The sequence below is a fragment of the Fundulus heteroclitus genome, chromosome 7 (assembly GCF_011125445.2).
Source record: "Fundulus heteroclitus isolate FHET01 chromosome 7, MU-UCD_Fhet_4.1, whole genome shotgun sequence".
Classification (NCBI taxonomy): Eukaryota; Metazoa; Chordata; class Actinopteri; order Cyprinodontiformes; family Fundulidae; genus Fundulus; species Fundulus heteroclitus.
Genome location: NC_046367.1, coordinates 33450031 through 33462761, shown reverse-complemented (window position 1 = coordinate 33462761; position 12731 = coordinate 33450031). Strand labels below are relative to the sequence as shown.

The 12731-nt window shown below is 46.0% G+C and overlaps 1 protein-coding gene across 1 annotated transcript in view; it reads right to left on the bottom strand.

Annotated features, from left to right (window-relative positions):
* Positions 1 to 12731, bottom strand: part of ranbp2 (RAN binding protein 2) — a 43186-nt gene that overhangs the window by 5955 nt on the left and 24500 nt on the right. Inside the window, 8 exon segments of the mRNA XM_021323734.2 lie at positions 1 to 155; positions 245 to 328; positions 434 to 704; positions 2679 to 2854; positions 2983 to 3075; positions 3913 to 4098; positions 6956 to 7033; positions 9503 to 12731. Coding sequence (XP_021179409.2) covers positions 1 to 155; positions 245 to 328; positions 434 to 704; positions 2679 to 2854; positions 2983 to 3075; positions 3913 to 4098; positions 6956 to 7033; positions 9503 to 12731 — 4272 coding nt within the window.

The window sequence follows — 12731 nt, the reverse complement described above, 5'->3', positions numbered from 1 at the left end:
CTCAGGTAGAGAAACAATGGGTTCAAAGTAAATGTCTGTGTTGTTAGAAGCATCCTCTTCGTCACTTCCCTCCTCGTTGGCGGCGTTCTTGACCTCGGAGGACACCGCAGGCCCAAATACCGTGGCTCCGGCGTTTGCCCATGAGAAATTGGCATCTGAATCGGGAGCGATTAAAAAAAAAAAATAAACACGTCACCAAAGAGTTGAAAAAGACGGAGAGGGCAAAGGCGCGGTTAGAACTAACCTTTAGACCCGAACGCAAATCCTTCGGTGTTCTTGGCCAGGTCGGCGAAGGAAAATCCGCCGAGTGAGTTGAAGCCGAAGGCGTCTGTGCCAAAAAAAAAAAAAAAAAAAACAAGAAACACAACTTATTATTATGACCAATTAAAAGCTTAGTGGAAAGTCGTTTGAATCCCTTAAGTGGCGTCTTTACCCAGAGCAGGTGTTGGGGCGGATGAAGCTGGAGCCTCCGCCTCGGTTCTGGACTCCGGTTCTGGACTCTTCTTAGTGGACAGGTCGATAGGAGAGCTGCTGCTGGGAGTTTCACTGCGGCCGTCTGCGGGTTTGTCCACCGGCAGCTCGTCCGCCGTGGGGGGTTTGGCGTCTGCAGCCTCTGCGCGGCTGGTGGACGGGACCGACGCAGAGTCTTGTGAGGGTTCTGGAAGAACGCTTGAGACCGGCGCAGCTGTGTTTAACTGGGCAGCCTGGAAGAAATGTTACTTTTAGTTTTCCTAAAATGCCTTTAAGGACGAGATATTTTCAGCACGTTGCTGTAAAAGCAGCAGAACAACAGAGAAATGGAACCATTTTTAAAGTTCTGACGACTTTTTCCCTCTACAGCAGGGGTGTCAAACATACGGCCCCAATTTATTCCGGCCCTGTGGCTAAATGCATTATCATTATTAAAAAAAAAAAAAAATATTATTTTTTCCCCCAGTGTCCTGTCTGGCAATGTGGCAATAAGAATTTTTGTCTTAATGCCAAAAACAGCTCATCAGATTTGACTTTCACAAGTGGAGCAGTACTGCTTTTGCCATAGTGCTCTGCTTGATTTATGAATGTGAATAGTTTTATTATGATTCATGCGGGGAATATCTCAGATGATATGGACACTACAATAGGAAAGTAGGAGAGGAAAGGAGGTACAAGAAGAACAAAAGAAAAAGGTGAAAAAAAGAGGAGATAAAAGGAAGAGAATGATAAAACAATTATTGAAAAAAAACATGTACTTCGTTTAATTGAAAATATGCAGTTCCTACATTGTCCACGAGGGGCGCTGTGTTTTAATCAGCAGATTAAGCTTCAGGTGTGGAAAAATTTAAATCATTTCTTAATTTTTATCTGTTTGATGTATTTTGTCATGCAGGACAGTGTTTTTAAGTTCCAAAAAATGTGAATAAATGTTTTTCAACATTGTACAATCACTGTGATCAGTAAATGTTTAACTGAGTAAAAGTATTGTTGAAATTGCACATACTTTTCTTAAAAACGCTGAGATTATTCATTAGGGGTGTGCAAAATAATCGTCATGACGATGCATCGCGATTCTAATATTCGCAATCCAATGCATCGATTCTTGACGCCAAGAATCGATTATTAATTTTAAAAATGAATAAATAAAATTGCATGAATGGTTGGCGAACATCAGCCAAAAACAAGTGGAATACAACTTCCAGTCCAGTAGATGTCGCTGCGGATGTGTTGACGCCCGCTGCCTTGTGTCACAAGCATTTCCGGCCGCGGGATACTGCGACGAGTCGTTCATAAACAAAACATGGAGGAGACTGAGAACATTCGCCCGGCTCCATCACATTTCAAATCAGATATATGATATGACGCATGTAATTTGCAAACACTGTTACATCATAATGAAATACTGTGGGAACACAATAAACTTAAAGGCACACATGCAGAGGCGCCATCCGAAAAAACAAGAGCCGCGAGCGCCCCAAGCATTGATTAAACAAACGACGTTCGATCGCAAGCTAGCCCCAACATCTACACGCGCAAACATTTGAATGTTTTCATTTCATTGGTTTAAAGGACCACTGAAGCCATGTAAACGGCACTGATTATCCTTATTTTGTTATTTTAAGTTTTATAAATCCTAAGCACCTTTTGTCAGTGTGTTCACTCCAGTAATAGTAATATTTGTGTCCAGTTACAGTAATGTTTATTTTCACGGAAATACCTCCAAAAGTAATTTCAATAAATACAGCTATGTATGAATTCAGTTGCTTTCAGTTATGTATCAATTGAAGACACGATCCAGATCATACACAGCCTGTCAGCCACTGGTAATGGCTGTATTTTTTTCTAACAGTGTTCAGTGAAAATATCACAATGCATTGCGTTGCATCGCAATAATTCAAGTATCGTGATGCATCGTGATAGAATCGCATCGTGACTTCTTTGGCAATACCCACCACTATTATTCATAATATATTGTGTAAAAGGGAAATCAATTTAATATAAAAATCAACAAGTCCACATTTATTAGTTCTATTTAAACTTGCAATGAGTTTACTCGTGTGGCCGTCTTGAGATCAGATTAAGCTGAATGCGGCCCCTCAACCAAAATGAGTTTGACACCCCTGCTCTACAGCAACAGGCCAGACGAGCCGCGCTGAAATTTAGACGCAGTTAAACATCATATTCTAGGCGATGCGTGGCGTTACCAGGTCTTGACGGGCTTTGAGGAGTTCTGTCTCAAAGTCTTCAGGCTCGTCACCGTCCAGGTCGCTGTCTGTGGTGCTCAGGCCGCAGAAGAACGTGGGCGGAAGCTGGAGGCTCTTGGCCTTGTCTTCTTCCTCTGGCGTCGGCTGCTTCTCCCAAACGAACTGACAGTCTGGCTCTGAAAGCAGCACAGGTTTGGTGTCAGGAAGCGTTTGCTGATGTATTTTAGCTACTGGTGTGATGGTCGGTGCAGATCGTTGGTTATAAAAAGCCTTGAAGATTTGAATTTATGTTGTAGTGGCTTACCCTCAGCACAGGCTGCTGCTGCAGCTGCTGCTGCAGGAGGATCAGCGTAAAGCTTCCCATTCAAGGCTCTTACAGCTGACTCAAAGTCTTCATCTGAAAAAAATAAATAAAAATAAAAAAGTCAGTAAAAATCCTACTTCCTTCTATTTAGCCCAAGAAATGTTAGCTAACAATTGTGTTTTAAACTGATATAACTGGGATTATTAATTAGCATCTAAAAACAATAAAAATAGGCTGGTTAATACAAAGACTGCTTTTATTTAAAAGGTAAATGGTTTCACTACTGAAAGCTGGTGTCAGGCACACAAAAGATGATCGTATTAAAAGCTTTAAATATAATAGCAGTTTTTAAACAAACAAAATGTGAAAATTATAACAACGATGGTTGAAACCAGAAGACCCTGAAAACAAGGCAGTCACCTGATTATTACCTGAGACGTGCCTATTAAAGGTAACGTACCTGGGCTCCATTACACAAACAGTCTGAACTCACAAATTAAAAATAAAATTTTTCCAGACCGGCCTGTGAAAGGAAAGGGAAATTCCCTGCAGCTGTAATAAACAACATACTTTGATCCCCCCCCTGACATACAGTATTTCCCTGTGGATAAAAAAAATATATGCAATTTTCATCATTTTAAAACCCTTTTCACCCGTGTGTGACATGCTACACTTTTAAAAAAGTAATTTTACTGTTTTTGCCAAACTAAACTCCTTATTAAATTAAATTCTGCAGGAGACATAAGTGTGCACACCCATTATTTTGTTTTTACTGTATTCCCACCCAACAGATTTGTGTCATTTCGCTTCGTTATTGAGGGGAAAACCCGCGTGGAAACGATTCATCCAGGCGTCATTCCCCCCATCATCATAAAAACGTGCGTTTTAAACGCTCTGCTGCACCGTTCGCAGCTCAACTTCAAGTCTCACCATCGGGATCGTCGTCGCTGACGTAGCCTGGCTCGTTCTTGTAGCAGAAGAAGGTGGGAGGCAGCATTAGCTTCCTGGCTAACGCCGCCTGCTCGGCTGTGGGCTCTCTGACGTACACCACCTCCACGTCAGAGTCGTCGTCCGACCCCGAGGAGCCGGACGCCGCCGCCGCCGCCTGAGGAGAGCCTGTGATACAGGTGCAACAGAGGACAGAGAGATATTAAGCAACGGTGCTTTGAAGATGAGAAACAGCCATTTATTGCAGCTATGAGGGCTAAGTGTTGAGAGTCATTCACACGGTAACATAAAATCCCATGCAGGACAATGAAAAAGCATGCATGTGATCCACTGCAGCGTCTGTGGCTGAACTACGTTTAAGGGCCCTATAATTTCCGCAATCACGGACGGAATCGCGGAATTGGCAAATTAACGCGGAATTTCTACATTTGAAATGAAATTCTGTTTTTGTGTGGGAGAAGAACGTACGTCTGGGGGAAATGCACACCGGGGGACGCAAATCTGCGCGACACAACCCCTCCCGCTCTGTCATTTCAGCTTCCCCCCCACCATCCCCCATCAAAACATTGAAAAAAATGGCGAAGCGGCTCTCCACAGCTCCGCTTTCGGCGCAAAAGTTGAGAAAAACTGTGGCTGAGATCCCTTTGGAAAAAATGACAAAACTGTGTCCGTTTCTAAAGAAGCACTGCAAACAGGGAGGAGCCCTGCCTGAAAATGTAAGCAGTCTTCGCCAACTTCACCTACTCATTCTGAAATTGAGAGGTACTATTTTATTTTTTTACTTGAAAAAGCTAATGGAGCACTTTTATTTATAACAATTGGTTCATCATAACCATTAATATTTTGTTAGTACTTAGAGTGCAGTGTTATGTTGCATCATGCAGTAAAAGTATTGAGTAAATGTGATGTTTTTTACCTCAAATTTAAGGTCATTCCTATTTTATTTGTGCACATTTTAATCATCAACATTAAAAGCACATTCTTTTTACGACTGAAATAACAGTAAAGGGTAAAAAAAAAAAATGAATTCGTAAAAATTAAAAACGGAAAAAACAGAATTTGGGAAAAAATAAAACGGAATTTGGGAAAAAATAAAACGGATTTTATAGAGCCCTATACGTTAAACCATTCGAGCTCTACCCCTAAATCGGCCTCTGCTGATGTGCGCATCCTCTTCCAAACGTCTCGCCAGGCAGCTAATTACATTTCATGCTGTTGCCTAAAAATGGCACCGTGACGCTGGCAGAGTGCATGCCTCCCTGAGGGAACATCCTCTGCTCGCAGATCGCCTTTCAGGAAGCGTTTTAAAACTTTTAAAACTGATGTTGCCTCCTTGCTGCAGGTCAAATCTCCACTTTTGAGTCATGCACAACCGCCTGCTACGTAACGAGCAGCGTTTTTTTTTTTCATTCTGGGATTAAATTCGGCTCGTCTCGGTAAAACTGCATGCATTGGAGTCGACGAGGAATCCAAATGAACCGGGTTGGGAATAAAACTAAAAAAACGTTCCATCTAGGGCTGAACGATTTTGGAAAATAATCTAATTGCGATTTTTTTTCTTAATATTGCGATTTAATGCAATTTTTTTTTTCAGTTTAATTTATCATATGTTTTAAAATGTATACAAACAACAAATCAATTTGTTTCCTCGCCATGTGGATTAGTTGCTAAAAGACCCACTGCGTCTCAACTCAGAGCAGTAATGACTGCGTTCTGCCTACAATATATTTCAACCAAAATTGCAATTTAGACTTTTCTCTGCATTAACCACAAGCAACAAAAATGGCCTCTAAATAAAGATGTTTGTAAACAAGGACTACTTTAAATATGCACTTTGAATGTTTCTATTGATCAGAATATTATTCAAGAGAACAGCTTTTAATTCAATTGGACATCAATCCTTGTTGAACATAAAGTTCCACCAACAAGCAAGTCTATGTATTAAACTGATTGACCTGTACTTAATGCTTTGTATGATAATATAAACTCTAAAACAAGTAATAAAATTAGATTATCTCACTGCTGCAACTGTCTTCCCTTCCATGTGGAGGCAAACCCACTTTAAACATTTTACTGACACCTAATGGACGTTTCTAATTCCCTAATTGTTCAGGGTTCCTACAGCATAAGGCAAGTTAAATTGAAGACTTTTTAAGACTTTTTAATGCCACTTGAAATAAAAAGTTAAGACCAACTTCACGATAAACAAGATAAACCTGGTTGCGACAACTTTATCCAAATGTTTATTTTCACATAAACCATTACTTTCTGGCTCAGTAGGCATGTTAAAAGATTTTGAAAAACATTCCATATAGGAAGAAAGCTAAAAAACACACAAATTACAGATATATTTTTAACAACTACTGAACTGAATTCACAAACGTTGTTTTGTTCCCTACTAAAATAAACTATAAATCAGTGCCAACTCTTTTTCACAGCTATGGTCCGGCCGCAACAGTTTTTATTGGTTCCGCTATCGGGACGGAACCAGTAATGGTTACATTGAGCCGTTCGGTAAATTTAAAAAAATATATATAATTGTATCAATTATTTTACTGTTTGGTAAGGATTACAAAAATAAAATCCAATTTATGACCTGGTAACAATTTTAAGACCTAAGAAAGACTGATTTAAGACATTTTAATGCCAATTAAGGCCTTAGTTTTATATTACAGAATTCAATGCCCTTTAAGTCTTTTTAAGGATCCGCAGGAACCCTGTTGTTACATAGCCAAAAATTGCAGACTCTGCAATTTGGAAATTGCGTTTCTTTTTTAAAATCACGATTATATTGAAAATGCGATTAATTGTTCAGCCCTAGTTCCAACTGTTTATGTGACATACGATCACGTCTTTAAAAAGTAGACGTCGAGGACCGAGCGTCAACACACCCGACATGCAACAATGTTAGCTCCGGCTTGTTGTTTGGTCCACTCCGTGCAAACGGGGTTATTGGTTGTTGTAGTTTGGGCCAGCCAGGTGACAGCTGAGAGGTTTTAACACACACCGCGACAACTGGGAGTACCTGGGCTCTCAAATTGGACGGTGGATGTGCTGGTCCAAAAGGCCATTGGGTTATCTTTGAAAAGCCTAAAATCCAGCCCTACGGGATGACGGGTGGTTGTTGGTGAAGAGACACTAATTATGAGGCTGGTATGTCCAGAAAACAATGGCAAGAGTGTTTAAACGGGAGACAAATGTTAAGAGGGTCAAATACGCCCATCATCAGCGTGAAAGTCAGTTTATTGCTTTTTATTGTACGTTTCAGGTATAACAGTTAAAAGGCAATCATTTTTAACAACAAGAATCAAGTGCACACATTTGAATTTGTTGTGGACTCTCTGTAATCCACACAGGGCCAAAATTATATCAGGTCAAATGTCTCTCAGTGAACTGCAGAGAAGCTGGGATCTTTTTGTAGCCATTAGCAAACTTCTGGCACAATTCTTGGCTGATTGTTTGATCACTTTTCCTGTAAAAAGATATTAAAACTCATTTAAGCATCGTCTAAAAACATTGTGTCAAAGTAAAATAATATTTTATCAGATTTTAATCAGCCTCACCTTGACTCCTCCTCTCATATTTCTTCTTATTTTACCCAAACGGCTTCATTTACACTTCACCTGATGCTTTTATTCAAGCGAGCTTTAGGAGCCACTGCACACCAGCGTTGATCTAAAGCTTTAAAATGTCTTGCACATTTCACTCTGTTCTCATTTTATAAGTCAACACAATAAACAGGGCTGTCAAACTCATTTCTATAGTGGCCCACTTTGGCAACATGAAGTCATTAAAAAGGGCCGGTTGAACCTTTATAGAAGATCCTTTTGATTTCATAATTTAATTCCAGTTCACATGAAAGTATAAAAAAAAATGCACAGTAATATAAAAAGTAGCACCTTAGGCCCAATTTATGCAGTTTATCTGCAAAATAAAGTTGATATTAGGGCGAGTTACACTTTAAACTCATCATTCTGCATCACTTTTTCTCCTTTTGGACATTTCTGGGTTGCTTTAATGTGTTGTAGGAAAACTGACATCTAGTGGCAGGATGCTGTTATTACACAGTAAAAAAATAAATTAATTAATCAACATTCGCTAAAAGAGGCACAGTTTTAACCACGTTATACACTTTAAAAGAATACATGAAATGCCTTTTTTGGGCTTTTGAGGGCCGGATATATTGCCTTGACGGGCTGGATTTGGCCCGCGGGCCTCGAGTTTGACACGAAATGGTGCCAAGGTTAGCAAATCCAGCATCTTCCCCAGACAGAGGTTAAAGCTCCAGAGGATTAAAAAGCAACTTAGCTACACGGTTCAGCCTTCTTGTTATCTGCTGAAAGCCTCGCTCTCACTCACAGACCGAATCAAACACTGAAGAGTGAACTTTAAGCCTTCTACACTTAAAATAAGACACGAACACAAAATAAACACCAACTGGTAGGGCTCAATCATCAGAAATAGAGATCGACCCATACAGGCTTTTTTTTTTTTTATTTAATTATTTTGACGTCAGTCTGGCCTACAGCAGATATTTACTGCTGATTTTTTGGGGCTGATCCTTGAAGCCAATATTGTTGTTTTCTTCCTCCATTTACGTGACAAAAATGATACCAAATGTTACACAAGTCTTAAAACCTGCGTTTAAACGAACTATTAGGGCTGTGCAATATGGCCTAAAAGTAAAAAAAATGTCACAATACATCCGATTTACAATTTTAATAGATTTTTTTTTTGCTTAACGGATCGGCGAATGGATGCATGTATTGGCCGATGCAGGACAGTAAAAAACAAACAAATATGGGCCAGCCGATGTTTCGCTCGACCTCTAATCAGAAAAAACATTGGATGATGCAAGTTTACAACGAGCCAATCAGAACGCAGCGTTGCTCAAGGTGATAATTGGCAGATTCTGTCCTTCAGAGGAGCTCTGGTGATTTCCTTTAGTTGGAGGCGGACAGTTTGGGCTTAATGGTTCAAACTTGAACCCACTTTTGGAACCCAGGCTGACATCAACGTTGAGATTCACCCACTTATTCGATATCTGGGGACTATAAGCTCAAAGTTGGGTCTGTGCCAGAAAAGCAACCCTTTAAAAAAAAAAAAAAAAAAAAAAAAAAAAAAAAAAAAAAAGGACGCTGCCATTTCTGCAGAGGGAACTTCTGCAGGGAAAATTATGCCAAAAGCCTATAAGTAGTTATAAAAGGTGAGTGTTTTTCCTCAGAAGGGGCTTCATAATAAATGAGACTTTTTAATTATTAGTCAAACTCGTGCACTTAATTCCTGAGCCTGAAGGTAAAATGGCTTTCATGCTGATGATGAGAGACTTGAATCCTCTAAACGGGAGTATAGATGCAGAATTTTATGACTACCTTGGTTCTGTTTGCACAGATCTCTACATGTAAATATAACAGTTGCAGTAACACATTAAATGGCTACATAGTCAGAAAATGAGGGTTTTATGAAAACATACTTAGGCGATGGGTCAAGTGTCAAGTTGGAGGATCAAACAATGAGAAGCAAACCTCTGGCTTTCATAGTAAACTTAAAATAATAGTTTTTTTTCTCTCACCTGTATGCATCTTGAATGCTGGAGCAGGAAGCGCCGGCTTGGCTGAGCTGCCACCATCTTTGGCGCTCAGAGCCAGCACAGACGCAGACGCCTGGGACTCCGATTTAGGAGAGCCGAAGATCTTCTGAACCGAGTCGGAGCCGAAAACAAACTTGGGGGGCGACACCACGGTCTTCATGGGATTGGCTGGACTCTGAGAGCCAGCGGCGGCAGGAGGAGCAGGAGGAGGAGGCGTGGACGTGCGCTCCCGCGTCGTCTCCTCCAGAACCGCAATGGCCGCCTGCCCACAAACGGACGCCGTTGTGCCTTCAGACGACGACGACTCCGCCGCCGCCCCTCGCTCTGGTGTGGCGGCGACCCTCGATGCCGCCGGAGTCATGAGTTCTCCTTTCTCCTGTGCCTCCTTGGCCTCTTCGAAGACCCGTTTGAACGCGTCCGCCGTCTCCTGCGTCTTAAACCTCACGGCCAGCTGCTCAACTCGCCCGTCGCCTTCCTCGGCGAAGTCCACGGCGCTCCACACCCAGGCCTTCTCCGCGCCCTTCATGGGCTCCAGCCTCATGGCGGCGGAGACCCAGTGGTTGGCGCAGAGCTTCAGCACCTGGTCCCGCCGCATGACCAGCCTCACGCGCTTGCTGTCGTAGTTCTGCAGGAGCTTGAGGTCGCCGATGCCGCGCTCCTTCCACTGCTTCGCCTCCTTGTCGTAGCGATACAGTTTGGCCCGGTGGCTGAAGGCCGCCTGCTCGTTCTCCTCCCCCGTGGAGATGTCCACCAGGTCCGGCAGCGGCACCACGGGCTCGAAGTACTGCCCGTCTCGCTCGTCGTCCTGCGCGGCGGCGTCCTGCTCCTCGTCGGTGCCCGCCGAGGCCCGGCTCAGGTTGAGCTTGGCGGGGGACTTGGAGGGGCTGATGCTGGGCTGGAAGCTGAAGCTGAAGCCGCCGGACGACTCCCCGAAGCGGAAGAGGTTCTTCCTCAGGGGGCTGCTGGACGCCGGGGTGGTGTAGACCGACGAGTCGGCGGTGTCATCCAGAGCTTCTTCCCGCAGGTCGTAGTTGTCCCACTCCAGGGCGGGGCCGGCCTCGCCGTGGGGCCGCACCCCCAGACCGGAGGTTTCTCCCGCGGCGGCGGCGGAGTCTCCCTGCGGGTCGTCCTCTTGGATCTTTGTATTCTCGTCGGTCAGAAACAACTTCAGGTCCTTCAAACCGGACTTCATCTCCTCGGCCTTCTTGATGAGGTGCGCCGTGCGGCCCGTGTCCACCAGCTTGTGGGGCGTCTGCAGCGGGATGTCCAGGAGGAGCCGCTGGCACTCCTCGAACCGCTCCTTGAACTCCTCCGCCAGCTCCGTCGTCTTGAACTTGGCGGCCAGCTGCTCGAGTTTGGCGCCGCCGTCGGAGAAGTCGTTGGCCAGCCACATCCAGGCCTTGTCCGAGCCGGCCAGGGGCTTCAGGTTGGTGGTGGTGGTGATCCAGTGGTTGGCGCACACCTTCAGCACCTGGTCCCTCCTCATCAGCACCCGCAGCCGGCCGTTGGCGTTGTTCTTCAGGAACTTCAGCGTGCCGACGCCGCGCTCCTTCCACTGGCCGGAGGCGGCGTCGAAGCGGAAGAGCTTGACGCGCTGGGAGTACAGGACCTGCTCGTCTTCCTCGCCCGTCACCAGGTCCACCTTCTCGGGCATCTGGACCACCGGCTCAAACTGGATGTCGTCGTGCTCCTCCGTTTTATACATGCCCTCGTCCTCCGGCTCGTTCGAGGCCTCCGCCTTGGTGGGGGTCGCCTGCGGGGCCGAGAACACCTTCGCCCCCGCCCCGGAGAAGCCTCTGAAACCGGGATCTGCCTGGGCGAACTTGAAGGCGCCCTCGGAGGACTTGGCCAAGTCTGCGAAACTGAACGCGTCGGCCTTTCCTGAAACCAACGGGTTCTGATCGATTTCCGTTTGCTCCGCGGAGGTAGACGCGCTCTCCTTCTCCTTGTGTTTGTCGGCCATGTTTTTAAGGACGCTGGAGGCGAACCCTGACTGAGTCGGCTCGTCGGTGGAGCCCGAAGCGCCGGCGGGGTCCTGGACGCCAAACTTGAAGCCGCCGGCGGAGACGGGCAACGAGAAAGAGAAGCTGGAGGAGCTCGTCGTGGCCGGCGCTGTCTGGGGAGCTTCGAACTTGAAAGCAGACGCCGAGGCCTTTTCCTTATTTTGGCCGAACTGAAACGCGCCGCCGCTGCCGAAAGCAAAGGCGGCGCCGGCGGGCTGAGTCGACGAGCTCTTGGCTCCAAAGTTAAAACTGAAAGAGGAGGCAGACGGGGCGGGTGTGCTTGTGCTTTTGGCGTTAGGGTTGGGGGTCTTGCAGGCCACGCATTCACTCAGAGACGCCTTATTTCTCACCAGACACACGTCGCAGTCCCATTCGCCTTCCTTCTTGCCAAACACGGCCGCCAAAGAAGGCGGATTGGGATTTGGAGAGCGGCAGGAGACGCACTCGGCCGCCGAGGCTTCGTTTCTGACCAGGCAGGCGTTGCAGTCCCACTGCCCGTCCTTCTTGGTAGAATCGACTCCGAGTGCCGAGCCCGCCGCCGCGCTCGATGCCGCCGGCGCCGCGGCGGCTGACTTGGAAGCCGCGTTTGGACTCTGACAGGAAACGCATCGGTCGGCAGACGCTTCGTTTCTCACTTCGCAAACGCTGCAGTCCCACTGTCCGGGTTTCTTGCCGAAGCGTGCGGCAAATCCCGCGTCGACGGCGGCGGCGGGAGCCGGTGTCGACGCGGGAGCCTCCGCTGCCGGAGCGATCTGCGGCGCTTTGGCTGCAGTTTTAGGAGCTTTACAAGAAGCGCAGCCGTCTGTCGCCGCCTCGTTCTTTGCGGAGCACGCGGCGCAGTCCCACTGCTCTGGCTTCTTGGCGGCAAACGGTGAGCCGACGCTGAAACCGAACGGGCCGGATGTTTTGTCAGCGGGCTTCGAGGAGGAGGAGGAGCTGCTGCCGCCGGCGGCGCCGCCGAATGTGAACGAGGAGGGAACTGAAGTCCCAAAAGAGCCGAATCCGGTAAACGTGGAGCTTGAGCCGCTCGGCTTTGAGGAATCCGTGCCGAATTTAAAGGTGAACGGACCGGCTTTGCTTTGGCCAGTCATCTGAAGCTCTGGTTTGGATGAAGCCTGGGGATTGGCGGTGCCGCACGCCGCACACTGCGCCGCCGCGGCTTTGTTTCGCACGCAGCACACAGAGCACTCCCACTCGCCTTCTTTAGG